This window comes from Phytophthora infestans, genomic scaffold (genome assembly GCF_000142945.1).
Source record: "Phytophthora infestans T30-4 supercont1.7 genomic scaffold, whole genome shotgun sequence".
Classification (NCBI taxonomy): domain Eukaryota; phylum Oomycota; class Peronosporomycetes; order Peronosporales; family Peronosporaceae; genus Phytophthora; species Phytophthora infestans.
Window position 1 is genome coordinate 2,781,133 of NW_003303752.1, and position 26,788 is coordinate 2,807,920.

Below are 26,788 nucleotides of genomic sequence, written 5' to 3' on the forward strand. Positions count from 1 at the left end.
ACATGCTATTACGTCAATATGGTGGACAGACCTTCACAATAGCCGAACGTGCGGCCATTAGATCGATCAAGTATGGCGGACAAGGGCGACAAGAAGCCGTGGGACGACGCTCTTGGCGCCGTGTCGAAGCAGTTGGACGAGGCTTCCAAGAGCGTGCGCGATGCTGCCGCGGGTCCCGTGAACCAGGCGCGCGACGTGGTTCTGAGCGAGGTGGACCACGCAAAGGAGCTCACAAGCTCGGCTCGTCATGCAGTGAGCGAGACGGCGCAGCAAGCGTGGGAAGCAACAAAGACGTTCGCGGCGCCCGTTGTGGACATTTTCAAGCGCGCAGATGGGGACGAGGGGACACAGCTGCGCAGATACCTAGGCGAGGCCCGTGTGAACGTCAACAAACAGCTCTACGCGGCGCAGCTGCAACTTGAAGAGTCCAAGAAGATCGCGGACGACCAGCTGGTGCCCGTCAAAGGCGCGCTGGCCGTCGCCCAACAGCGTCAGTACTGTGTTCAGTTTGTGGGGTTATACTACTTTAGCTCTAATATCGTTTTTTTGCTATTGATGGCCAGAATTGGTCAAGGCGAACGAGTTCCGACGCGAACACCCAGAAGTGGCGGCTGCTGGTCTGGCAGTGGTGGTGGGCGTTCCGTCTCTGTTGATTCGTACGTGAATTAAGAGCAGTAAATCTGAAGTGGATGCCTGACGTGATTTTTAAAAATGGTTTGCAGGGGGCAAGTGGTCGGCAGTACGGAACTCAGTGGTGGCAGTCGGTGCTGGCGCTGCGGCGTGCTACGGATCGGACAAGTGGGCGGAGAAGAAACGGAAGTAGGGAGCTCACTGGCTGCGGAGTGGCAAAGAAGGTGGATTGCATTGCATCATATCACACTACGTCATGGCGGAAGTCGTGGGCCAAGACTTAAGCAAAACAAGGAGCTGGAAGTTGTAAGGCGGTCAAGGGAACCTCATTCTTTTTCACTTTAAGTGTTGTGTTATTTATTGCAGGGTGACGAGGGATTCGTGAGCTGGTGCTACGTATTACTATCCCTGGCACGCATTATTTTTAATCGAGAAACTCTTTGAAGAAGGCACAAGTGACATAATTTATTCCGGGCGGGGGTGATGACGGAGTCAACAACGCGTGACTTCATATCACAATGGACATACGATGGCTACGACAATGTTCGTTGGGAACCAACGACGCAGTGGCGTGGGGTGGATCGAGTAGCGAAGCAGATACGACAGCGAGAAGAGTGTCGTCTTGAAGAAGATTTCACCACGATGGACTTCAATTCTCGAGCTGCTGCGCTTGAAGCTCACTACTTCCAAACACCTCGTCTTGCAAGCGGCCGTAAGTCTCCCGTAGGCGTTCGACCAGTAACAAGGGCTCGCCCGCAGTCAGCCTCTTTTACGCGTCGCGTAGCAGAGAACAATAGACCAACTACCAGCAGAGCGAGGCCCCAGTCAGCTACAACCAGATCGGAAGTGTCTTGTAGCACAAACGCAGTACAGACTGAGAATCGCGTTGCGTGGAAGGCTGCCACTCGACAAAATTTCACTAAATGGCGAGAAATGCTGGCGCGTGGGCCCAAATTCGAGCAGCTCAGTCTGCGAAGGCTGGAGTTAGAAACGTACGAGTTGCTGTATAATACTCTCCATCAACATCAAGACGTCGACACAAAAGCTAGGACTCGGAGCCGGAGGAGGAAGAATAGCGTTACTTCTGCTGCTAAACCCCAAGACTGCAGCCCAACGCTTGCCTGTGGAAGTGGACTTCACTTAGCGAGAAGTCGGAAGAGACGACAGCAAGAGCACGACCGTCGACTGATGCTAGGCAAGAATAGAGAGTCTTCACGTGTGGACTCAGTAGACAACAGACGAGCTATCCAAGATAAGACACGAGCGCGCAGCAAGCAGGTAAGCAAGAAGAGATTCCAGAAGCAGCGTCCAGAGAACCAGCAAGCACGTCAAGTCTTCACGCCGGAAACACAACAGAGGTCATCATATGTCCTGCATCAAACGCGTACAGCGAAGGGTCCATGGATCCCTTCAGGTTTATCGAGCTCACGTGCGAATAGAGCGAAATCTTTCGAAGCAAGTGAGATGCTACTATCAAAGGAGAAGCGAGTGGCTCAAGTCCTAGCTGCCTTTCAAAGCCAAGCAGACACACACTTGCGCTTGTCGAGAAAAGTACAAACCCAGTTGAAGGCACAACAGTCGGCGACGGAAAGAAGGCCTCGGACGGATCGGGGATTGGAAAATTTCACTGCAGCCAAGACTCATGCAAACTCCACGCGCCCAAAGTCTGCCAAAGCAACGGTCTCGAGACAAATATCGAACAGACCGATCAGCTCAGATCAACAGCTCAATCAAAGACGCAGTAACCAAGAGACAGACGAGTCTGCTGCTGTTGGGAAGAAAAGCCTAAGGTCTACTCGATGTGCGCTACAGTCGCCAGAGTATGCCTGGTCAAGTGAATCGCCCGCTACTTTAACACTGGTTATTCCTCCGTTGAAACTACCTCCACATATGTGGGGAGAACGCGAAAGCTTCGACGATCCTACTGACAAACCATCGGTTCAATCGTTGGAGCTTGGTGCGGCCTATGGAGATGATCCAGAGTCGGTTGCCGAGTCCAGAACTTGTTCATACGCTGCGATAGTAGCAGAACCAAGCACGGACAACGAAATGAAACATGAAGACGTGGATTGTGACTTGGCGGCAGTCACCTCAACTGAAGTAAACGATGGAAAGAAATTGGATATTGAAACAAATGAGCTCGAGGCAAGTTGTATCTGCCAAGACAGCGACGTGAATCCAATTGAAACAACCATTAAAGAGTTTTCTGATCAAGGGCAAAATGGAGATAACGTTAGCACAAGGCAGCAATCCAGTGTCATCGTAGAAGAAGAGTATCTTGCCGAAAGTCTCTTAGAACAAGCCGCTGAGTCTTTGTCAGGAGATACAGAGCCTTCACCAACTGCACTTGTATACGAAGAACCACAAACGACTGTCTACTTCGGAATAAGCTTCGACGATGGGAATAGCCAACCATGCTCTGGAAAGGATGACGAGAGCAATAGTAATATGCTACATGATGAAACCAAATTATGTGGTGAGGATGACGCTCAGTCGAACGAAGGGCAAGTCCGCGTGAAAGACTCGGCAAGTTCACCACAAGAGATCACCGAATTGGCAACATCATTTGCAGTAAACTATTCGGCACTGGATTTGAATAGCGCTGACGTTGATACTCCTGGGGCAAGTTTTGAAAGCAATGTTGACTGTGGTGAAGACTTGATGAGTGTAAACAAAGTCGATCCAAGCACTAGACTTGAAGTAATTGGACTGGGTGAGACAGCAAGAAGCGTGGACATTTCTGATGGTGTCGTTGAGACGAATTTCCAAACAACAAGCGGTGTCAGTGTCCTGCAAAACTTTGGAGAAAGTGAATATGGCTTGAGCGGAAGGACGTCTGATGAATCTGCCACAATCGTAGATGAAGTGAACACGTCCTTGTCAGCCATAGATACACAGCAATCCGAGCAAAATGTTTACGGTGACAAGTCTTCAATGTCCGCAGAGGTGATTTTGAGTGACCAAGTGGAGGAAACCAGCATGGCTGCCCCCAGTTCTGATCTTGTCGTGGAATACGAAGAAATAAATAGTGTTCAGGAAGGTTGTGATAGTTTGGGTGTGATAATGAGTGGAAGCCAACATGATCAAAGCACTAGCGGGTACTCAGAGGAACTTCTTCGTGTAGAGGCGGGGTCCCTTTTGCTGGATCAACTTCATTCTATGGAGTCTGGTGAAACTCTTCAGCTGCTGACATATCCAAGTGTCATGATTCAAGCTTCTGATCTTGCCACTAACGAGACGACAGACCGCCTTGATCCAAGTGACAGAGGTGCCGATGCGCAATTTTTAGACAACAGCAGTCATTATGTCGAGTCAGGCAAACGTGATGACGAGCGAGAAGTCGAGCTTGAAAATGCTGGAGCATCTTCAAATCTACTTATCCTTGACATAGAAACGCTGATCAAACCAGCAACTATTACAACCGCTCCGTCAGAAAGTGACCATGGAACTCACGAAATAGAGCAACAGGCACAAAGTGCGACGGTGAAGTCAATTAGCGTAGGCGCTAAGAGTGAACCTCGATCACCAAAGAAGAAAAGAAGCTGCGAGTCCGAAACAACATGTAGTGATAAATGCCCCACTCCAGATGACTCGGTCACTTTGCATTTAGTTGCAAACACGTTAGAGACTTCAACTTTTTTGTCCCTGCCAATGCAAGAATATTCTCCAAAGTCTCCAGACTGCACTGGTCTACCGGGTAAAGAACCTTTGCGATTGGATCAGCAAGTAACCCGCACGATTGTCGAACAGAACTCGGATGGCATCATACACGTCAAGAACAAGTCGAATGTGACGACGAATTGAACGCTACAGTGGTAGTAGCCACCGTTTCCGAAGTGGTTGATGGAGCTCAACTCGAGCAAATAGAAAATCCCGTAGAGGAGCGAGAAAACATTGACGGGGACGCTGTCTCGCCCCTGGAACGTGGATGTTTTCAACCATCGAACGACCGAGGGTCGACCCTAGAAAAGTATTCTCATGTTATCGAAGTCGCTACGTTGGACCTCGGTACTACACCTTACAACGAAAAAGCTATAGTTTTCTCTAGTGACGCTAGTGGTGTGGATAATGATTCAACTCTTAAGTCAGCGATGACTGATACATGCAGCCAAGCAAAACCAGAACAGGTCGATCCACCGGAGCTGTTTGATCAAGCGTCTCGGCAAGATGAGGTCAATGTGCCCAGTAACTCAGCAAGAGATGCTGACGAGGTGAGCTTGCTGCGGAATTCACATGCGCAGGAGCATCATAACGCGGCTCGCAAGATTCAATCCCAGTACCGGTGCTTCGTGCGTCGTCAGTTAATTCGCGACCAACTGCGCTTCGTGGTGGCGAAGAAGCGCCGTCAGACAAGGAGGAAGACGCGCCAGAAGGTCAAGAAAAGCGACGCTGTCGACATGGCGGCATCGGTGGCAAGCACGAACGAGACCGAGAGTCCTGTGACTGCAGTAGCGGTGAACGCGGACCTTGTGGATAATGTGGAAGTGGAAGAGGTCCAGAATGTTGCACTGAGCACTGTGGTAAGCGTGGAGATGACGCCGATACATGCACCGCTCTTAAGTGAACCTCAGACTCAGGTAGTGGGAGTTGGAGCCCGCAAAGGCTCGAGCGAGTACGTGTTCGACCTCTTCGATGATTCACAGGAAGAGAATGGAGACATGCAAGAAGCTACGCTTCAAGAAGATTATGAAAAGGACGAGTTCGATACTACCAGCTCTGAGCTGCCACAAGGTGAGGAGCCTGTTTCGCTTCAGCAACCTACGCTTCTGCCTAGCGAAACCATCGACGTTGGACAGAGTAGTGACAAGCCGGCAGCCACACCTGGCCATGTTGAAGCAGCTTCCGAAGTCGAAGCGATGCAACCACGTTGGGATCGCTACGTGGACAGCACGACTAGCAAGTCGTTCTACTACAATCCTGTAACGAACGAGACGCAGTGGACAGCCCCAGTCGAAGATCGCGACCACTCTGCCATAAATTCGTCAGACGTAGCGGCAGCGACGGCAACAGACGCTGTCGTCTCGCCAAGCGGGCAGGCCACGCCCTCACAGGGCACATGGCAAGGGTACTTGGACGAAGCATCCGGCCAGCTGTATTATTACAATACCAAGACCGGCGAGTGTTCGTGGGAGCCTCCAAGTAGCGATTCTTCTGGAGTCGCGGTGTCGCTGCAATCCGCTGTAACAGCTGAAAGCGCGGCAATTGGTGTGAGCTCGTGGGTCATGTACATTGACCCGGCGAGCCAAGCGCCATACTACCGGTACGTGAATGTCGAGACGCTAGCCACGAGCTGGGAGCAGCCCGATAGCTTTACCGTGGCAGCAGTAGCGGAGCCCAATGGGACGGCCACTGCAAATGAAGATTCCTCGTATGTCATTGATGATCATGCTGCCCTAGAGATCTGATAACTGCAACAATAGACATCACATCGTCAATGCCTCTCTGTATCGTGTCAACGAAGGACAACGCGGTACTGTATGATATCGGCGTATGTGTCCTCGTGCTTTGATGTCTTATTCAGCTGTCGGTCACGTGCTAGCCAAGTGCTTGGCGAGGAGCGCCTGGAAGTCCTGGTTTTGGAAAGCCGCTCGAGCCGGATGAGCTGCTGGCAATCAAGGTCACATGGCTGCCATCGTGTTGGTGAGCGGCGATGCAGCGCCGACCGCCGCCTGCGGGACGTGAATGTTCCTGAGAGAAAGGTGTGAAGCATATTGTGCGGTCGTGCACGGTGCACTCCAGCTGCGACGCGACTATGGTTCACCTCGGTTGGTAACGCGCCACCTGCCTCTTTAGGTCTAGCGAAAGCGCCACCACGCGTGGGTAGGTAGATGAAGCTCGTTGGTAGAGAGCTACAAGTACACCAGCAACAGTGGGGAAGGACGCAGGAGCACGCTGCGAAATAAGAAGCCACGACGCGGTGGTGAGTATGGCTCGCAACGTGGTATTAGTACGCGCCACGGAGCCCTTCGTGCTAGCAGTCGAAGGTACACTACATCAGGTTGTTCGTAATGAACGAACTGGACTGCGGATGATTTCCACCAGCAACATAAAGTAAGTGAGGCAACAGTAAACGAGTTGCCTGTCGCCTTCTTAGGATCTTGGTGCGCTCAATTGCAGATTGCAGACAATCTTTGCACTGACAACAAGCCGCGAATATGTACTGTAGTACAGTTCCCAGTACAGTCTGTACTGAAAATTAATGTGTACGTGCCAAAAACGCCTTGCAATCGATTTCCGAAAATTCTTCGGACAATCGATTCTCGATCCAATAAGCATGGCAGTTTGCAAGTTGTATGGCAGTGCAATATGGCACCGGTGTTGTCGTTGGCGCTGGACGATTTGCGAGAAGCTACACACTCTTTTTGCTTGTCATCCGTCGGCGGTGTATCGCGCCCACTGCAACTTGCCGATCTCGGCACCACTCTAAAGCGCAAATTCCACGCAGCCTCGGGCGCTCTATATTGAAAGTATTGTCCATCATTGCGTCGCTCGCTTGTAGAGATACCGATAGCCTATCGGCGATAGGTCTGGTACAACCATATTAATAACGGTTGTCACCGTTCATCACGCAGCACCTTGCTGATGAAGTCAAGAATAACGGAGACTTCTGGATACAACGTAGTAGATCCAGCTGTACATGTATTAATGTGTATCAACATGGCAGTCCATGGTGCTGACCAGCATTGCGCTCGGTGTACATGTACTTTGATGCGATTGCGGAATACTCGTCTCAAATCTCATGCCAAAAAGCTCCATGCTCGTCGGACCATGTTACGAAAAGTAAAAAAAATAAGAACTTTTCCCAAGGTTTCGGCAGAGTTTTCGCGGTTGGGGTAAAACTACGAATCGATGCAGCAGAACCAGCTGGGCCATTTTCGTGGTGTAGAGTAGAGGCTATCCACAGAGACCAGTGCGCTTCCGACTCTCCTCTCCTGTGCCGACCAGGGCGCAAGTAATAAGGGAATGCAAGTCATTTCCAGATTGCTCGGCCTTTTACTCTTTGCAGTGTGCGGAAACGGTCTCGACGTGCCCGCAAATTGTCAACAGTAGATAGCCCCAATATACAGGAAAGCAGCCCAGATCGACAGACTTTTCCATCGAGAAACGTACTAGCAGGATGAAGGTAGTCTCAGCTTTTGCTGCGGCGGCGCTAGCGCTTCTCGGAGCCGTGCATGCCGTCGACGTCGACAACGGATTCACGCAGGACGGCTCTACTACCTACTGCATGGGTGTCAACGGGGCGGTTGGTACACTCAACTTCGACTCGTTGGAAGCCGGCAACGTCGGTCGCTGCCCGGTGGGCGTCACGCTTACACTTACAGCGTCCGAGATCCACATGGGTGATCCCGTCACTGTAAAGTGGTCAGCCAAGGCGAACGTGGGTTTGGCCAATGCTATCTTCCCCAACGCTATCGATGCGACAACCGGTCTCCCAGGTGCCGTGACCACTTCGTCATTATTCGCGTGTACGGCCGGAACCAACTGCGCCACGAACGTCGGTGGAACCCCCACGGGTGCCGACGGAACTAGCACCGGAGCATTCGCCGCAGACGGCACGAAGGCACTCGAGACCAACACGTTTAACCTCGCCTCTGCTGGCGACTACATCATTGTGGGTATTGTTGCCCTGCCCGGTGACGCCAGCCTCAACCTCGCAGCGGAGGAGTACATCGTGTTCAAGAAGATCAGCATCGTGTCTGCTGACTCGGCCATTTCGTCCTCGTCGACGTCGAATACAGGTAGCGTAGGAACTTCTGATGATTCAAGTGGCACAGAGGAGACCACATGGTCGACTACTGCTCCGCCCGTAACAACTGCACCGCCGCTAACTCAGGCGCCGTCGCTTTCCACAGGTTCTTCTGCCTCGTCGTCTGGCAGCAACAACACCACCACGACTAGTGCGCCTGGCAGCACCTCTGGAAACGACTCGGGCAGTTCGGCGGAGCAGGGTTCCGAGGAAAAGCAGAGCTCAGGCGAGGACGAATCGGCTCAATTGACGGACTCCTCAACCAAGACAACGAAGGCTCCTACCACGTCCGATGATACGACACAGCAAAGTGACCCAGAATCTTCGGGAGCAACCAAGACAGCTTCGACTTCGACTGGCAGCGGCGGCTTCCTCGGTGATAACGGCGTGATCATCATCGCCGCACTGGTGGGCTGCTGTATTGTCGGTGTGGTTGGCTTTGCCTTCGTGATGCGCCGTCGTAAGGAGCAGCGTATGCACGCTAACAAGGCATTCGACCTCAACTCTCCTTCTATGTCTAGCGACATGGACGACAGCGGACTGCACGGCCATGACGGCAAGATTGATCTCACGTACGTCGCCAACATTTCATCTCGCAACAACAACAAGGCTGCAGAGAACATGATGAGTGAGGAGTCCTCAGTCGCTATTATGGCTTCAGCAGAACGTGGATCGGAGCTCAACTCGAGCAACGGAAGCTCATTGCACTCGCTCCCTAAGAGTAGTCTGGATACCGACGAGTACTCGGAGAAGGCAAGCTACGGTGCTGCCGGTGCCGCTGCCGCCGCCGCTCACTCGAACGAGGCTGAAATTGATGCCTACCGCATGAGTAACATGTCGGAGATCTCGTCCATCGCGGGCACTCAGAGCGAAGCCTCCATGTCCAATTTCGGTGACTCGGTTGTGTCGGCGAGACAGAACAAGTACCTGCAGCCTGGAGACTGGAACGACTCCGAGTCCTCTCGCATGGACTCTCGTCTGGACTCGATGGAGCAGGCTGAGTTGAAAGCCCGTGGATTCGGTAGCATCGGGGGATTCAGCACGGTCAGCGGATTGTCGGAAGACGACACATCGCGCATCACGGGCATGAGCGACCACGACTCGAACCGCAATATTGGCTTTTCCATGTCGTCTTGCCCTACGGTTGAATCGCGTTTCACCGAGGACTTCAATGTGCAAGAAGACCGTGCTACGGTTGAGTCACGCTTCGACGACTACCGCGCTACCGAGGAGTCCCGTGTGACGGAGGAATCTCGCGCTACCGGCTTCTCCGTGGACATGGGCCAGTCGAGACTACAGAGCGAAGTGTCTGTGGACTCGTACGGTTTCCGAGCATCGCGCTCGAGCGCAGACTCGTACAGCTCCGGCATGTCTCCGTACAGCCGAGAGAGCTCGCGTATCAGTGGCTTCAGTGTTGCCTCGAGTGACAGATCAAGCAACGCCAGCAAGTACTAGACTCAAGAGATCGATAGTTTTGTGGCGTCTGGTTTCCCAGTGCTAGGAAAGGGATGCAGCTCTGAGGTCAAACGAGTGAGTGAGTTTTGTGGTTTTTCATCGCGCCTCGAGTCCTCACCCCGAAGTTTGTTAATAATCTATGTTGGTTCGATAGCAGTTCCTTACCTAGCGGTGAATAGACTTTAAAACACTTGCAACATTACGTTTTGGACACAGTAGGAGAGTTGGCTATAGCAGGTTTGGATTAACCAGATCCACGGTCTGCTTTACAATTTGCCTTAGATAAACTTGTGCTCCTTGGCCAGTTTAGTGAGGTTCTCGACAGTTGAAGGCTCGCACTCCACCAACGGGGCACGCACAGTAGCTGTGCACTTGCCCATGAGCTGCAGCACCTTCTTGATGGGCTGCGGGTTGGCCTCGCTGAACAGTGACTTGACCAGGAAGATCTGTTCAAGCAAATTGTTAGCCGCCAGGCATAAAGCCAAACACGATCAAGACAAACGTACGTTCTCCAGAGCAGCCTTGCGGGCGGCAGCGTAGTCACCCTTGCGCATGGGGTCAGTGACAGCCAGCACCTTCTTGGGAGCTGTTCTCACGCAACAATGAAAACAGTAGATTCAGTGGGCGATTCGCAAAGCACAAGTACTTGTGATATGTGACTCACAGGCGTTGGAGAGTACACTGATGACGCCCTTGGCGCCCATGGCCATAAGCGGCAGGGTCAGGTTGTCGTCGCCCGACAGGATAGTGATGTCGCAGAGCGCAGCGATCTCCATGGCCTGGTCCAGCGAGCCGGTCGACTCCTTGATGGCCACGATGTTGGGAAGCTTGGCTAGCTCAGCAATTGTCTGTGGCGTCAGGTTGACGTTGGTCCGGCCGGGGATGTTGTACACCACCACAGGCAGACCCACCTCGGCCACGGCCTTGAAGTGGGCGTACAGACCCTTCTGCGTGGGCTTGTTGTAGTACGGGCAAACCACCAGGCAGGCGTCGGCACCGGCGTCCTTGGCCGCGCGAGTGAGACGCAGAGCCTCCGCAGTGTTGTTGGAGCCCGTACCGGCAATCACAGGCACGCGGCCATTGACCGTAGCCACCACCTCCGAGACAACGCGGTCGTGCTCCTCGTGGGAGACCGTGGGGCACTCGCCCGTCGTGCCCATCTGTTGCAGAGATTGCAGCACATTGACAGCGTCGTTAGCAACCATTCACGCAATGGCAATGCCCAATAGTACAACGTACCGGCACGAGACCGTTGATACCCTCCTGGATCTGCCACTCCACAAGCTCACGCAGCTTGGCGTAGTCGACAGCGCTGCCGTCCTCTGTGAAGGGCGTCACGAGTGCGGTAAAAGCTCCTTGCAAGTTGAGGGTCATGGCTGGGCTGGGGAGGTGGGGCGGCGCCTTGACTGTCTATTGAATTGTGGGGAGCCACTGACGTCGACGCCGGAAGAAGTTGATGATCTGCGTCGGTTGCCAACCATGGAAGTGCTCACAGTATTGCCACAACACGTGGGATGGCTGTCATCTAGCTTCAATTTAAAACAACTTAAAAATTGAAAGCTTTAAATACTTCACCCCTTTCGTGCATCCGGCTTTTTCAAGACAGGTTATCTCATATTGTGGCAGTAGCCCTCTCTTAAACCAGCCCGTTTTTCTTCTCAGCAAACTGATTACGGATGTGACTTCAAGAACCGAAGCCTCGGCTGCGGCGCGGAGTCAAAAAGCTGGAAGTGAGTACTGTACTGTATGTGTTGTACATGTTTTAATACTGTATATGTAAAGTATGATCGCAGACGAGTTTCTCGTGAAATGATTGGAAGCCCTATTATACATACCGGTACGGTACCGATATGTATAAATGGGCTTCCAATCATGTACCGGGTACCGGTATGTACAGTAACATGTATCTGATCGCTTACGAACACGCCATTAATCAGGTCACTCAAGTGAGACCTACATATGTCACTGTATAGAGGAGCCAAGTATCATTTTTAGCGGGATTTTAAAAATTTGAAATGGAGCGCGAATCGGATTCCGCATTGGATCAACGAGAAGCATACAAAAACCAAGCTTAGTGCGTGACGAACGCGACAGGCTGCGCAGAAGCCGGAGCCGACGACCATGACGATGGACGCGGCGCCCTCGGACCGCAAGCGCAAGGCGGACGCCTTTGAGTGGGAGGCCTCCAAGGAGAACGTGATGCCACTGAAGCGGGGCCGTAATGTAGCGGACCTGAACAAAGCTCTGCGCGCGCATGACTCATTTCAGACCAAATTGCGACTTGAGGACGAACTTAAGACGAAGGAAGAAGCCGTCGAGGCCTACGACGGAGACGATCCGCTTGCTGCCTGGCTTGAATACGTACGCTGGCTGGAAGTCAAGATGCCTGAGGACACGCGCAAGAAGTTTGCTGTTCTTGAAAAGTGCACACGCGAGCTCAAGGACAATCCGCGCTACAAGAACGACATGAGATACATCCGACTCTGGATCCAATACGTGAGTAGTACGGATGATGCTATTTGGTGCGTAATTTTCCTATTTTAACGAGGTTTCTGTGGCTCTAGGCGGACTTGGTGTCCAACCCCAAGGATATTTTCAAGTATCTGTACCAAAACAAGATCGGAGAGCGCGTCTCACTCTTTTACATTGGCTGGGCCTACGTCTTGGAGACGATTGCCAACTACCCACAAGCACACAAGATTTATTTAAAAGCCGGCCAGAAGTACGCGCCTCTGGCCTTTAAAATGCTCTATTGAGTTTAAAAAATTTAACTCTTACTGTTGCTTCAGGAGCGCGGAGCCCCAGGATCTCCTGGAGCGGAAGTACAAGGAATTTCAGAGACGCATGAGTCGACAATGGCTGCGAATGACCGAAGAGACAGGAGCAAGCGAAATTGATGAGGTAACGCATCGCCGTGCTCTCGAAAGCCTTTCAGCCTATGGGACATTGGAACTAAACGATGCGCAGCGTCAACAACTTCACCAGCACCGAGCGTCTGCTCGGACCCAACGCATCCAGAAAGCCAATGCGCACAAACCGGTATTTGTTATCTACGAGGATCCTGTTGGACACTCTGTAGATCCTTTTGATGGTAACGGTGGATGGAAAAAGCTTGGCACCATGCAGCAACAGGACAAAGAGAACGAGATGACTCCGAGTGCATGGAATCCACGTGGAGCTCGTGAAGAAACTGGCGCTAGAGTTGGTAGACTACCTGATCGTCGATCGCCCTCTGCTGGAAGCAGTCGAGCACAGGACGCCAGCCCTTTACAGGTTTTTGTGGATGACGAGTTTTCTGTGCCTGAAATTGAGTCGAAGAGACGGACTCCTCTGACACATCGTTCTCAAACTCTACGACAGCGACTGGATGGAGTAGCTACAGAGGAGGAAATGCTGGCACAGGAACCACTGAAGAACTTCACTGCCAGCGACAAGAAGGCGCGTTTGCAGAAGCAAATAACTAAAGGAAGATCGGAAAAACCTTGTTATAACGTGAAACAGATCACATCCCAGACGGGCGAAGCAATTTCCTTCGAAGAAAGCCGAGCCCGCGCGTACCAGCAGAATTTGGAACAAAAGCGTGAGCTTAGTCATCGGGCGCTGCAAAATGTGACTCGCGACGTGGACTCTGCCTCCAATGTGATGTCGTCCTCGTCTGCTGCTACTTCGTCGGCGACAACTTCGACAGCTTCTCACAGAGTCAACCTTTCGGAGAGGCATCTGGCCACAACATCACCTTGTTCTCAAGGAGTAAATAACTCTGAGAGAAAACCAGATCGTCTTGTAACTACGGCGCAGAGTGATCCGGCATCAACGCACAACGGTGAGCAAGAAGACATGACTATCAACACTCGTGTTGCGTTGGAAGACATCAACAACATGTTCTGCAGCCCACCACGACAACCAAAACCTTGCGTCTGGGATGCGAAGGAGGAGGATCCGGTTGAGAGAAAGCTTCACTTCAGCATATTTGAAGACTCGGTCGATAGCGTGGCACTCAATGCACAGGATCAGTCCCAGCGACAAGACTTAAACGAGTCCGTTCCAAATCAGACATTCCAGGTTTTCACCGATGATGCCGCTGAGCCTCTGGTAGAAAGGAAGCAGGCATTCGAGGTTTTTAGTGATGACGCTCCCCAAGAGCCTCAAGCAGGACAAGCATTTCAGGTTTTCAGTGATGATGTTCCGGAGGAGCCACGGACTGGAAAGAAGACATGTAGTCAGAAAAGGAAGCCTCTCGGTGCCCGAGATGACCTGGTGCGTGGTGTACGTCTTACGAACAAAGACGTAATTATGCAAGCCCAAAAGGATGCCGCTGAGAAGGACTCGACGGAAAGGTAGAGCCCCGCTGCCTACTCTTCCAATTTCGATTTATGATAGTAGGTAAACCCCTGTCAGTGTTCGGCACTGCTGATCGAACAGCGTATATTTTAGCCGCTGGATTCAAGGCGCAACCAAGAAAGTAGTACGAAAGGGGTCATCGAGGTATAGTTACTGCCTGCCGTGCTCATTGACTGTCGTGCGATCCCATCAGACAATAAAGTCGTAATGTTAGTTAGCTCACGCTTTAGAAGCTTTGACTAACCGTTTGACGTCAAGAAATATTCCGCAGCCAACTGTGCGAAGTCATTTCAGCACAAAAAAACCTGCACCAGCTCTCGTGTTGGACCCGTACACTTATGAAAACCGGCAAAAGTTGATCCTTGATCGACGAGTTGACTGGTACTTGTGTTCGAGACCTGATGCCGTCAAGCTCCATTCACTGGCTTTGCCACGGGTCCCCTGCACTAACCCGGTCAAGCGGAAACTGCGAAGGACGATTGTCTTCAAGGCCAGCCCAACACTAACTCTCCAGCTAGTTGGAATATTAGGATCAGGCTCGTTTGCGTATGTCTTCTCAGCGAAGATCGTTGACACGGCTAGCAATACCACTCACAACAAGGCTGTTAAGGTGCTAGCATGCACTGTCCAGGTGATCCTTGAGGTGTAGCTAACATGCGTGCTCGTGCAGATTGAAAAGGAGCGCCAGAATCTAGCTTGGGAGTTTTACATCACAAACAAGATCAAGAAAAAGCTGAGGATTGAGAGAGGACTTTCGGATGAGAAGATTCCTGTTCCAACGTTTTCCGGGCTTCATTTATTCCCGGCACGTGATTTTGCTGGTTGTAAGCTTGCCGACCTTAACGTGGCTCATTAAATCTGCTTTCGACAGAATGGAGCTTTGCTCATCATGGAAAAAGGTCATGTCGGTACACTTTTCGATGTCCTGAATAGCTACAAGCAGGTAATTATCTCCAATGATAGATGGCATTTACAGAAGCTACTGTTAACGTTGTTTTTTTTCGCAGTGGGGTATCGTCTTTCCGGAAGTGCTAGCTGTTTACTACGGTATCAAGATGCTGCGCTGCGTTGAGCTGCTTCACAATTCCAAGGTTCTTCACGGCGACATCAAACCGGACAATTGGTTGATGATACCTGGGAACCCGTCATCTGAACTGTCGATGACCAACCAAGAATCGAAAGCTGACAAAGATTTCGCGGCTGGTGACCTTTATCTGATCGACTATGGGAGATCGATAGACTTAAGTCTGTATCCAGAGGGGACAGTGTTCAGAGGCAATTGCCACGCAAAAGGCTTCCAATGCGTCGAGATGCTTACTCAGCGTCCGTGGACATACCAGATCGACACGTTTGCATTTTGCGGGACGATGCACTGCATGCTCTTCGGGGAGTACATGGAAGTCAAGCCCTGCCTTAATGCCCAGGGCGCGACGCACTGGGAAATTTTCCGGCAATTCAAGCGCTATTGGCAAGTCGACATGTGGAAAGAGTTTTTCCACGTGTTGCTGAATGTAAGCAGTTGCACGGATCAGCCCTCCTTACTCAATCTTCGAAGGCGCTTCGAAAACTACTTCGTGTCCGATGGAAGCCGTCAACAAGTGTGCTTTTAATTAGCCCTGTAGTAGGCATTGCTGCTTCTAACCGAGAACTTTCGATTACTTGCGCCAGGAGCTTTTCAGGCAGCTAAGTCGACAAGATACGTTTCTCAAGAAGCCACCCGTTTAGGTATCGCCACGCTTCGGTGCAACAAGGACTGCACCGAACATATTGCTTTTCAAAAAGGTGCATTAACCTGGAGCTCTGTAAGCGAAAGATACGTTTGCACCAGAAGGACACTCTGACATTTCAGTAATATTGGACCTTCAAATTGAACGGCGAGATCGACTCAGCCTGAAACTAATCTACTCAGCGGCCAACAGAATAATGGTTATGACAGCAGCACTGATTCAGTCAATCCGAAGCACAGTTCGGCCCGTATTTTCGCGGCGGCGTTGGTTTCCTCGTACAGCAACAAGCACAAACAAAGAACACATAAGCGAAGGATCAGCAAGCAAAAGTCTCCTGTGTATTCCTACGAGTTAGTTCCTCTGCGCTGGTGTCGCGGATCCGCCTTCCTCATGTCTCCAACTGGCGGGGCGTGCCTGGTGCTCTTCGTTCCACATCACTGAGTTGGTGACACTATGCAGTTAGTTTGTTACTGCGGCGGATTGCCGTATGGCGGATACTGGTACTGATCGGTCCCGTTAGCTCCAGGTGCACCAGCGCCAGCAGCACCCGCAGGAGGATATTGTCCATATCCCTGATAGTCAGCTGCCTGACCGCTCTGATCCCATGACCCGTAATACGAATTGTACCCACCATTCCATCCTTGCTGCCCCCAGTCTTGTCCTTGTTCTTGGTAATCGTACCCACCAGGCGGAGCTACTGGAGGTGGGAATGCCGTAGCCGGAGTAGATCCTAATGCAGTCGTCCCAGGTGGAGCTTGAACACCAGGCGCGCCTGCTGTACCAGGTGCACCAACAGACTGCTGCATCCAAGGCTGCGCCACCATTTTCGCTGGCTGCAACCATGGCGCTGCAGCACCAGCGTTCACTTCTCCTGGAGCCTTTCCATTTGTCGCTGTCGATGTGGCAGGTGCTTCGCCAAGCTGCTGCATGAACTGCTGGTATTCCTTGTCAATGGCTGCACTTTCTTCGGCAGACTTCTTTTTCTGCGTACAGTCACGTGTCGGGTGACTAGAGTCGCCACAAATGGCACACTTGACGTTAACAGCCTTGAAGGTACCTACTCAGCATAAACAACGCAGTCATAGTTAGCAGCAACACTCATGTAAAAAGAGTACTTTACGGATACGTACGCTGAGCGTCTCGGTTGGGGCACTCCCATTGGCGATGTCCTTTTTCACCACAAATATGACAATAGTCATCGTCTCGGAGTGTACCGTTGATCAGAGCCAATTCACGCAGCTGCTTCTGCTTGTGAGCATTCCTCGTATCATCAACTGGCACCAGCAGACTCTGCACTTCCTTGGCTGCCTTGTCGAGATCTTCCTCACGGTCACCTGTGATTAGCACATGCAGATCGTCGTTCTCATCGGCATTCATCTTCTTGCCTTTGCTGCCTTCCTTCACGGATCCCTTGCCACGGATAGCGATCTTGCAGTTCGTTTCTCGTTCCATACGCTTCTGCGTGTTACCGCGTGGGCCGATGATCAGACCAATGAAGTTGTAGGACGGGAACTCGTGAATAGGAATGTAAATCCTACGGTTCAGTTTCTGACGCGCGTAGTCCGCTGGTGGTCGGAAGAGTGGATTGATCTTGACGAGCTCTTCAATCGTCTCGCGTCTGCGTTTCTCCAACGCAGCCTTCATACGAACTTCGCGTGTGTTGGTGCGCTTTCCGTTCGAGTCATATTGCGGTGGAGGCGACGGCGATCTGCTCGGATCTTTCTCAACCAGAGCTGCATCCATCACCACCGTCTTCAACTTTTGGTTAATGGTCTCCAGCTCTGCACGAAGAATTACCGACTGCTGCTGCTTTTCATTAAAGAGACCAGTCATCCCTGACGACGCACCGGACGCTGGTGCCCACCGTGACTTCTTTCTCTTCTTCTCGCCACTACCGTCCGCTGCAGACTCCACAGGTTCTCCCCACCGACTTTTACGTCGTTTTTTCGGCTGTTCTTCTGCTGGTTCAGTCGTTGTATCTCCTCTCTTCTCCTGTTTATCCATGCCCACTACATTCTCCTTTTTCTCTGTGGATTCAACGTCGCCCCCATGCTCTGTGAACTTGATGTAAGCCTTGCGCACCTCCCGGTACGGCTCCCACGTCTTGAGTTCCTGCCAGAAGAGTGGGAATGCGCCGTATTTGGCCTGTTACAGTCGCCATAGAGCAATAAACACGTTAGCATCGGCAAAGGCCTCGTTATAGTCAATATTCATGTGACACCTCGAGCTGCGGCCTCTGACGAAACCATTGCTTCATTGGGTGGTGATAGTTCTTCATCATAGCCTCCTTTTCCTGCTCTTCCTCATAGTGATACTCGTCCTTGGGGTTATCCACCGCCTGTTTGGGCTTGTCACCGCCTACTGTCTCCATAAACGCCGCAAAGCCGGCGCCATCGTCGTCCGCCATAGTAAATGACCCACTGGCCGTTTGCTCCCTTCGATTGCTGTAGACGGTGGCTGCAATACTCAAAGTACCTTCTAGCTTGTATCGTTAGTCAAAATGCATGTACGATTAGATTGATCATACAATTCTACCATTCCTCACCACAGACAGGGGTATCCAATACAAAGCACTGGTGCCCGCATTGCCTCCCCCAACGACATCATGGCGGAGCAAGAGGACGTGTTGCGGTCACTGCTGGACACGGCCGTGCTGCGTCCTTCGCACCTGGTCTTCATCCAGTCTTACCAGCACGAAGTTGTCACCAAATGCAAGGCCGGTGAGCTGCCACTCAAGCGCTTGGCGAGCCAAGTTCTAGCCGAGACTTACCGCTGTCAGTACCGCAGCTCCGAGCGACATTTGCGCGCGCTGCTGTCTGAGGCTTGCAAGGAGCTGCCGACCTTCCCGGAAATTTTCAGTCACGTACTGCGTGCTAAGACGTCGGCGCTGGTAGCTTCCTTCGCTAGTGCACGCGTGATTGCGCTGCGGCTATCGTGTGTCGTGCTCGACGCGGCGTTGTCTGCTGATACTAAAGCGGACGCCGCTTGGCTCAACGAGCTGCTATCAGCACAAAGTCGCCTATTGGAGTCCACTATTGGAGACAAAGAGCGCAGCCAGAAGCAGGCACGCAAGGCGCTGCTCAAGCTGCTTAGTAAGCATGGTCAGACGCTGTTGCAGAGCTATGTGGACATGATTTCCGCCGCTGAACCCGAGGAGCAGCACTACCAGCTGTGGCTTGTACTAAGTTTGAGTGATCTACTGAACAAGGAGGCCCAGACGTTGCTGTGGAACAAGTACGTGTTCTGGGCTTTCGAGAGCAAGAAACGTACGTTTGCACCGCTGGAAAAGAGCGATGCGAGGTTTAAGAACTTGAGTTACAAGCAATTCGAGGAGATTATCATGCCATCTATGGCTAAGATGCTCAAGAAGGCCCCCGACACGGTGATTGAAGCTGTGGGAGCGTTCGTTCACGCCGCACCGCTGGACTTTGGACGCTACTTGACTGACGTCTTTCAATCCGTGCTGGTCTCCAAGCTACGAGCGCCCAAGGATGATGTGCGCGCTCTTGCAGTTGCACTAGGTGGAGCACTAGCTTACTCGCTCCGACAAAGCGAGTACATGAAGGAGTTCGTGACTGTGATGAGCGCCTTGCTGGACGGTAAGCACGGTATCCTCGCCCAGTTCTACCAGCGTGAAGTTGCTTTCGCTGTATTGAAGGACGCAGCTGAAGTCGCTACAGTGCAGTTGGCTGCTTCGGAGGTGCAGGAAATTGCGTCCATTGCTATTGCCTCTCTACTCAAGGCCGTGGGCAAGGAGGCTCATGAACCAACGCGTCATCTTGGACTTTTAACGCTTGGCAAGTGGCTTGCGCTTGCTGGTACGGACGAATTCGAGGCTGCTACGGTGACTTCATTGAAAACAGGGCTCAAGAACAAGCCTGAGCCTGTTGTCGCTGGATACCTCCGCACATTGGCAGTGCTTTGCCGTTCTAGAGCCACTGCCGTCGCACCATTTGCTGACGAAGTTGTAGCTGTGATCAAGGACTCGAACAAGAAGCCGAATGTTGCGCGTCTCGATGGTGTGCTGGCTGTTGCCGTGGCTGGTGCGATTGCGTCTGCTAGCAGCGAGTTGGACGCTCGTATGGCTCAAGAAGGAGTAGCTGATCTGCTGCTGAGCTCTACATCCTTCGTGGGAAACAGCGTTCGCGCGCTGTTGAGCAGTGAAGCGAGCACACCACGCCAGGCTACTGCACCAGAGTCTCCAGAGGTTTCGGCTTTGGCTGCACTTTCCCGTGCTCTCGTGTGGGTCTTAGCATCGCAGCAATCAGATGCCAGTGAGGCGTATTCTCTTTTGGTGGAGCTGCTGTGTTCGTCAAGTCTAACGGTGCGCCAGAGTGCGGAGCATGCTGTGGAGACGATGTATCTGTCATCTCTGGAGCACTGCGCTGGCCTGGTAGCTGCGTTCGAGAAGAAGATTGACGCCCTCTCCGCTCAAGAGGAGACCAGTGTTCCACCTGCAAGTGGACTTCGTCGTGCTCTGCGCGTTCTTGTTCCGACTGCTATCAGTAAAGCTGACGACACGAAGGTACAGGTATTCCCTTTTGTTCTTTTCCTTGCACACCACCCATTCCTGGTTGCAGGCAGGAAGGCAGAGGCGTTTTCATGTGAGTGGCAGTCCATCCGTCGGCGTTTCTTATCTGCCAATGCTGCTTCTGCCGATACTGAAGACGACGAGGACGAGCCTCCCAGCGACGCCAGTCTTGTGGACAATTTCATCGAGGAGCACGAGGAAGTGAAGACAGCAGTCGTTGAACTATTGGCCAATGCTTCCACAGGCAAGCTATACTCTATGAGTCTTCTGCAGCGCTTAGCCGCTCAGCGCTCACTGGCAACTCTGCTCGATTTCGCTGGCAACGGAGAGGGCGAGGATCTTGCTTTGCATGACATTATTGAGGACCTGCTGGCTAAACGTCTGGACGATGAAAAGATTGATGCTCTCAGCGAGGAGGATGTTGCTGTCTGCCAGACGCCGTTTGACGAGCTGTACGAGCCTAATAAGGAAGGAGAGGAGGAAGAAGCCACTACCCGCAGTAAGCGTGGTGGTCGTCGCGGCAACGAGGATGAACAGTGGGAACAGGAACTGCGTGAAGAACTCGAGCGCAAGAAACGTGCGGAGCAGGGAGCTCAAAAGAAGGTGTACACGTCGGAGCAGAAGGCTCAGCTGGAGCAGCAACAACAACTGCGCCAAAAAGTCCGAGAGACGCACCGCGTAGTGTCTACTGTGCTTGAAGCCGTCAACATGCTGGCTGTCGCTCGTCCCGATGAAGTGCACCCTACTCTACCGTACCTCCTTCGCTCTGTACGTGTGCTTTTCACGTGTCCCCTGTTCGAATCTGAAGCTTCCAGTGCTCTGATGGCCTTAACTAAGGCCATCAACCCGAAGTCGCTTCGCTTGAACTACCAAGACGTGGCTAGTGCCCTGCGTGTCGCATTGGAGCTGGGCCAACTCACGTCTGACAAGGCTAAGGCTGCCCACATTGCGGAAGTAGAGGGACTGTTCTTGCGTCTTCTCGCAGAGTTTATGGAGTATGTATTCGGCTTCCAGTTCGAGACCGAGACGGACTTTGACGCTGATGCTCCCTGCAACTTGATCCCACCACCGACGCTGCATCTGCTCTTCCCTGTGTTGCGTGACTTGCTTCGCTTTGCGCCAGACCTGCGTCGTTGGGCGCTACCTCTGTTTGCTGTTCACGCACGTATGATTCCGGACGAAGAGGAGGAAGAAGTTGGCGATGTTGCAGCTCAGCGTCTGCTGCGTCGTGATATGCTGCAGCTAACTCTGCTGTTGTTGTCCCAGCAGGCAACGGGCAACGCGCTGCCTATTACCAACCCGGATTTGGCCCCGGGTAAGCTGCTAACTTCTCTGTGCTTGGGACCGGAGTTGACTGCGACTGAATGGGCCCCTTTGCTTGGTGATGATGGTCTTCTCTCTGAGGAGGCGAGTGCTCGTGGTGAAGTGCTGACTGCTCTTCTCAACGTTGTTGAGAGCGAGGAAGGCGGCGAGGAGTTCCGTAGTGCTAAGCCGAGCTCCCTCTTGATTAGTCGACTGTACTGCTGCCGCTTTGACTCAGAGGAGGAGAACCGTACTCTTGCTAACCAGATCTGGGATGCCACTGGCGCTACCGTCTCGGCACTGTACGCTGGCCCGCTGCTCGTCCTGCTGAACCACACACACACTAGTGTGCGTGAAAGCGCATCTCTTGCTCTTGCTGATGGCATGCGTCAGTTCCCCAAATCGGTCACGCCATTGCTGAATAACCTCAAGACCCAGTTCTTGAACAGTCAACCGAAGCAGATGGAGCGCAAGGACGAGTTCGGCATTCCTACAGTTCGTCGTCCTGGTGCGCAAACTGCAGAACTGGACGAAGATGTTCGCACCATGTGTCCTCGTCTTGGTGTCGCTGTGTGCTTAGAGAAGGCTGCGGAAGTTGCTGGACCTGAGGCCATGTCTAGTGAAAACACTATGGCGCTGCTGACGTTTGTTATGGAGCACGGTCTGGGAGATCCGAACTCGAAGGTGCGCGCGCAAATGCGTAAAACTGGTGTGCAGGCTGTGGCTTCGTTGGGTGGCGGCGCGAATACGGCGCCGCTGCTGGAGATGTTCGAACGCTTCCTCGAGACCACGGCTCCGCCTGCGGCTGCTACAGCTAAGAGCAGCGGCGGAAAGAAGGCGAAGATTGGAACCCACCTTGCTGCTCAGGAAGAGGATATGCTCCAGCAGAGCAAGCAAGCGCTATCCATCTACGATCACCAGCGTGAAGGTGTCGTGGTCTGCTTGGGCTCCTTGGCCAAGCACATGGCTCCGACGGATCCTAAGGTGTCCTCCATTGTGGACTCGCTGATTGAAGCCCTTGAGATTCCGTCTGAGTCCGTACAGCGTTCGGTGGCTATGTGTTTGTCACCGCTTATGAGAACTGTCAAGGACCGCAGCACGAGCATCTTGGATGATCTGCTGAAGCGCGCGACTGAAGGCGAAACTTTCGGTGAACGTATGGGGGCTGCCTACGGTGTTTCGGCTGTGGTCAAGGGACTTGGTATCTCTGCTCTCAAAATCCACAGCATCATCCCGCGTCTTGAAGAATCGATGAAGACTGGTGGCGCCAATGCTCGTCAAGGTGCTATGCTTGTGTTTGAGTGCTTGAGTCAGCGTCTTGGGCTATTGTTCGAGCCGTACATCATTGTGATCTTGCCTGTTATGCTCAAGTGCTCGGCCGACGCTAGTCCGCAAGTGCGTGAGGCTGCCAGTCACACTGCTAAGGGTATCATGGCGAACTTGTCGGCGCACGGTGTGAAGTTAGTGTTGCCGTCGCTGCTGGGAGCACTGGAAGAAAGTGCTTGGCGTACGAAGCAGTCTGGTATTCAGATCCTGGGCTCGATGGCGTACTGTGCTCCGCGACAGCTAGGCTCCTGTCTGCCTCAGGTGGTCCCCAAGCTGATGGCAGCTCTGACTGACTCGCACCCAAAGGTCCGCGAAGCTGGTAAGAGCGCCCTGCGTGATGTAGGTTCTGTGGTGCGCAATCCTGAGATTGCTACCATCTCGAAGGTGTTGTTGGATGCTCTTGAGGACCCTAACCGATACACGGCCGAAGCTCTGCAGCAGCTGCAGTCGACGTCGTTCCAGCACTCGATTGACGCGCCGTCGCTTGCTCTAGTGATGCCAATCATCACCCGTGGCCTGAAGGACCGTGCTGGTGACGCCAAGAAGAAGGCTGCTCTTATTGTGGGCAGTATGTGTAGCATGATCAACGATGCGAAGGACCTGGTGCCTTACATGGAGACAGTCCTGCCCAGCCTGAAGACTCAGCTTGTGGACCCCATTCCAGAGGTGCGTGCGGTGGCCGCCAAGGCTCTGGGTAAGCTGGTCAAGGGTCTTGGTGAGCGTCACTTCACTGATATGCTGACGTGGCTCCTCGAGGCCATGAAGGACGACGAAGTTGGCCCCGTCGAACGCTCGGGTGCTGCACAAGGTCTGTGTGAAGTCGTGGTTGCCCTGGGTGTTGAGCGTGTGGAGCGCGTCATGCGTGACGACATCCTGCCGCTTGCTCGTCACCCGAAGTACTCTGTGCGTGAAGGTGTGCTTTGGGTTATGGCATTCCTGCCGCCTGCTCTTGGTAAGCAGTTCTCTATGTTCCTTCGCGAAGCACTGCCTATCGTGGTGGCAGGACTCAGCGACGAAGCCGAGTCGGTGCGTGATGTTGCCATGCACTCTGGTCACGTCGTGGTGAACGCACACGCTCTATCGCATACCCGCGACTTGTTGCCGAGTCTGGAGGCTGGTCTATTTGATGATAGCTGGCGTATCCGTCAGAGTTCGGTCATGCTGCTGGGTGATCTGATGTACCGCATCAGCGGCACCCGTGCAGTTGCTGTCGTCAGCGAAGACAACGACGATGACGACGACGAGACTTCGGGCAGCGCTGCAGGCGACCGTGCCATCATCAAGCTGCTTGGTATTCAGCGTCGCAATGCGATCTTGGCGTCGCTGTACATGATCCGTTCGGACACGTCTGCTGTGGTGCGCCAGAGCGCTTTGCAGGTCTGGAAGAGTGTGGTCGCCAACACACCCAAGACGCTGCGCCAGATCCTGGAGGCTCTGATGAACGCCATTGTGTCTGCGCTTTCGGGAGACAACATGGAGAAGCAGACCATGGCTGGCCGTACGCTTGGTGAAATTGTGCGAAAGTTGGGCGAGCATGTGCTGCCCGAAGTGGTGCCTATTCTGCGTGCTGGTTTGTCGCCATCCCTTCCTACTGGTCGTCGACAGGGTGCTTGTATCGGTCTGGCTGAAGTGATCGATTGCTGCACGAAGAAACAGATCGAGGATTACGTGGATACGCTCGTTGATGCCGTTTTGGACGGTGTCTGCGATGAACTTGCAGAGGTTCGTGCCTCTGCTGCTCATGCATTCAACGTGCTGCACAAGGGCATCGGCTACCGTGCTATCGATGAGACTGTCCCGATGGTGTTAGAGCGTATTCGCTCTTCCCCTTCCGCAGAGGAGCAGGTGCGAGCTCTGCTTGGACTGCAAGAGATTCTGCGTGTCAAGTCGCGCGAAGTGCTTCCATATCTGATTCCACGTCTATTGGTTACGCCCGTGACGGCATCGGCAGCACGTGCGGTGTCTCGTGTGGCTCAGGCTACGGGTGCCGTTATCCACTTTCAAGTGGAAAAGATCTTCGCTACCTTCTTCTCGCAGTATGTTGAGCTGAAGGAGGGCGACTCGGATGCTGAACTTGCAGAGGAAATCAAGCGTTCGTTGCGTGATGTGGTGCTTGGAGTGGAAGCACCAGGCGTCCATTGGCTAGCCATCGAGATTTGCAAATACTGCGAAAGCGAGAACGCACTCGACCGTGCTTTGGCGTTCGAACTTGTAGCCGAGTTCTGCTCGCACGCGACTGTGCCGTACGACGACCAGGCGCCGCTGTTCCTTAAGCAGATTGTGTTGCACTTGAACGACCAGACCGACGCGGTGGTTCGTGCAGCTTCTGCGGCGCTCAAGGGTATGAATGTGACGATCAAACCGGAGCAGTTTGCGCAGCACTTGGACTTCATCCGCCAGTCTATCAACTCGATGGTCAGCGATGCGCGTCATCGCAAGGGTGGAGTGGGCGACGGCGAGTACTTGCTGCCGGGTCTCTGCATTCCGAAGGGCCTTGAGCCGTTCTTGCCTAGCTACCAGTGGGCTCTGATGAATGGATCTCTAGAGCTACGTCAGAGTGCGGCTGCTGGTCTGGGAGAGCTTGTGGAGTTGAGTAGCGCGCCTGCTCTCCGTCCGTACTTGATCAAGCTCACAGGTCCGCTCATTCGTATTGCTGGTGACCGTTTCCCGGGTCACGTGAAGGCTGCTATCCTGCAGACTCTGGAGATCATCCTGACGAAGGGTGGAGTGGCACTCAAGCCCTTCTTGCCTCAGCTGCAGACTACATTCGTCAAGGCTTTGAACGACACTGCCTTGGACGTGCGTGCTCATGGTGCATCGGCATTGAGTCTGCTTGTTACGTTGAGTCCCCGTGTGGAGCCTCTTCTTGCAGAGCTTACGGAACGCTTGCGCACCACGAGTGGCGGTGTGCGTGAGGCCAACCTCGAGGCTGTTGCGTCTGTGGTGGACCGTGTGGGTGACAAGTTGTCGGCTGCAGGTCGCAGTACTTTGGAGAGTGCGCTCGAGGAGATGCTTGAGTCAAGTGAAGATGCTCTTCGTGACGGTGCTAGCAAGTGTCTGGCTTGCTGTGTGGCGTCGACTGCGAACAATGGCGACTTGGAGACAGCCCAGAAGCAGCTGCTCGACTACAGTTTGGCTAATATGTCTGCAGATGACCTACAGGCTCAGCCGTGGCAGCGTCGCCAGAGTGCTGCTCTGTTTACTGCTTTGGTGCTGCACAAACATTCGGCTTTGCTGAGTGCAGACGTCACAGCTCCATTGACAACAATGCTAGTTGCGCTGGCACAGGACGAACAGACTGCGGTGCGTAACCATGCACTTACTGCTATTGGTGCGGTGGTGAAGCGCCAGGAGCACGTGGACAATGTTACCGCTTTGGTGCCGGTGTTGGTGGAGGGTGTGGCGCACAAGAACAAGGACGTGATTCGTGGTGCTTTGCGCGTCGTGAAGCTGGCTGGGAAGCGCTCACCAGAGCAGACGCGTCAGCATTTGACAGCGCTTGTGCCCGCTGTCTTCCAGCTTATTAAGAGCAACAACATGGCGGTGAAGCTGCCTGCTGAACGGACACTGCTGTACCTGCTCGAGGTGCACTCGCGTCCTGAGACGCAGGCGGAGTATCTACGCAGTGGGTCTGCCGACGCCAAGATCATTGGCGAGTACACTCGTCGTGTGTTGAGCAAGCTGAAGGCCGACAGCGGTGATGAAAGCGACTAAGATGAACTTGCGCAG

General features: G+C 53.1%; 8 protein-coding genes across 8 annotated transcripts; 6 read left to right on the forward strand and 2 right to left on the reverse strand.

Moving 5' to 3' along the window:
* Window positions 1-49: 49 nt before the first annotated feature.
* On the forward strand, window positions 50-975 carry PITG_05360 (uncharacterized protein; the record flags this gene model as incomplete). The annotated part of the gene is made up of 3 exons (XM_002998969.1): window positions 50-490; window positions 564-656; window positions 723-975. The coding sequence occupies 3 exons, from the start codon at window positions 73-75 to the stop codon at window positions 821-823; spliced, it is 612 nt and encodes a 203-aa protein (XP_002999015.1).
* Window positions 976-4,281: 3,306 nt separating this feature from the next.
* On the forward strand, window positions 4,282-6,035 carry PITG_05361 (uncharacterized protein; the record flags this gene model as incomplete). The annotated part of the gene is made up of 3 exons (XM_002998970.1): window positions 4,282-4,419; window positions 4,758-4,841; window positions 4,872-6,035. 3 exons carry the CDS (start codon window positions 4,282-4,284, stop codon window positions 6,033-6,035), a joined length of 1,386 nt encoding a protein of 461 aa, XP_002999016.1.
* Window positions 6,036-7,620: 1,585 nt separating this feature from the next.
* PITG_05362 (uncharacterized protein) lies at window positions 7,621-9,832 on the forward strand (the record flags this gene model as incomplete). The annotated part of the gene is made up of 1 exon (XM_002998971.1): window positions 7,621-9,832. The coding sequence occupies one exon, from the start codon at window positions 7,748-7,750 to the stop codon at window positions 9,830-9,832; it is 2,085 nt and encodes a 694-aa protein (XP_002999017.1).
* Window positions 9,833-10,110: 278 nt separating this feature from the next.
* Window positions 10,111-11,272, reverse strand: PITG_05363 (dihydrodipicolinate synthase, putative; the record flags this gene model as incomplete). The annotated part of the gene is made up of 4 exons (XM_002998972.1): window positions 10,111-10,278; window positions 10,339-10,418; window positions 10,497-10,992; window positions 11,072-11,272. 4 exons carry the CDS (start codon window positions 11,204-11,206, stop codon window positions 10,111-10,113), a joined length of 879 nt encoding a protein of 292 aa, XP_002999018.1.
* Window positions 11,273-11,959: 687 nt separating this feature from the next.
* PITG_05364 (uncharacterized protein) lies at window positions 11,960-15,029 on the forward strand (the record flags this gene model as incomplete). The annotated part of the gene is made up of 9 exons (XM_002998973.1): window positions 11,960-12,328; window positions 12,397-12,554; window positions 12,622-12,989; window positions 13,083-13,471; window positions 13,598-13,924; window positions 14,024-14,169; window positions 14,255-14,317; window positions 14,468-14,783; window positions 14,844-15,029. 9 exons carry the CDS (start codon window positions 11,960-11,962, stop codon window positions 15,027-15,029), a joined length of 2,322 nt encoding a protein of 773 aa, XP_002999019.1.
* Window positions 15,030-15,180: 151 nt separating this feature from the next.
* PITG_05365 (serine/threonine protein kinase) lies at window positions 15,181-15,898 on the forward strand (the record flags this gene model as incomplete). Its single annotated transcript, XM_002998974.1, has 2 exons — window positions 15,181-15,771; window positions 15,842-15,898. The coding sequence occupies 2 exons, from the start codon at window positions 15,229-15,231 to the stop codon at window positions 15,896-15,898; spliced, it is 600 nt and encodes a 199-aa protein (XP_002999020.1).
* A 469-nt stretch (window positions 15,899-16,367) lies between these two features.
* Window positions 16,368-18,307, reverse strand: PITG_05366 (branchpoint-bridging protein, putative; the record flags this gene model as incomplete). Its single annotated transcript, XM_002998975.1, has 3 exons — window positions 16,368-16,957; window positions 17,031-18,045; window positions 18,122-18,307. The coding sequence occupies 3 exons, from the start codon at window positions 18,305-18,307 to the stop codon at window positions 16,368-16,370; spliced, it is 1,791 nt and encodes a 596-aa protein (XP_002999021.1).
* A 198-nt stretch (window positions 18,308-18,505) lies between these two features.
* On the forward strand, window positions 18,506-26,773 carry PITG_05367 (translational activator GCN1, putative; the record flags this gene model as incomplete). Its single annotated transcript, XM_002998976.1, has 2 exons — window positions 18,506-25,099; window positions 25,142-26,773. The coding sequence occupies 2 exons, from the start codon at window positions 18,506-18,508 to the stop codon at window positions 26,771-26,773; spliced, it is 8,226 nt and encodes a 2,741-aa protein (XP_002999022.1).
* Between the last annotated feature and the right edge of the window lie 15 nt (window positions 26,774-26,788).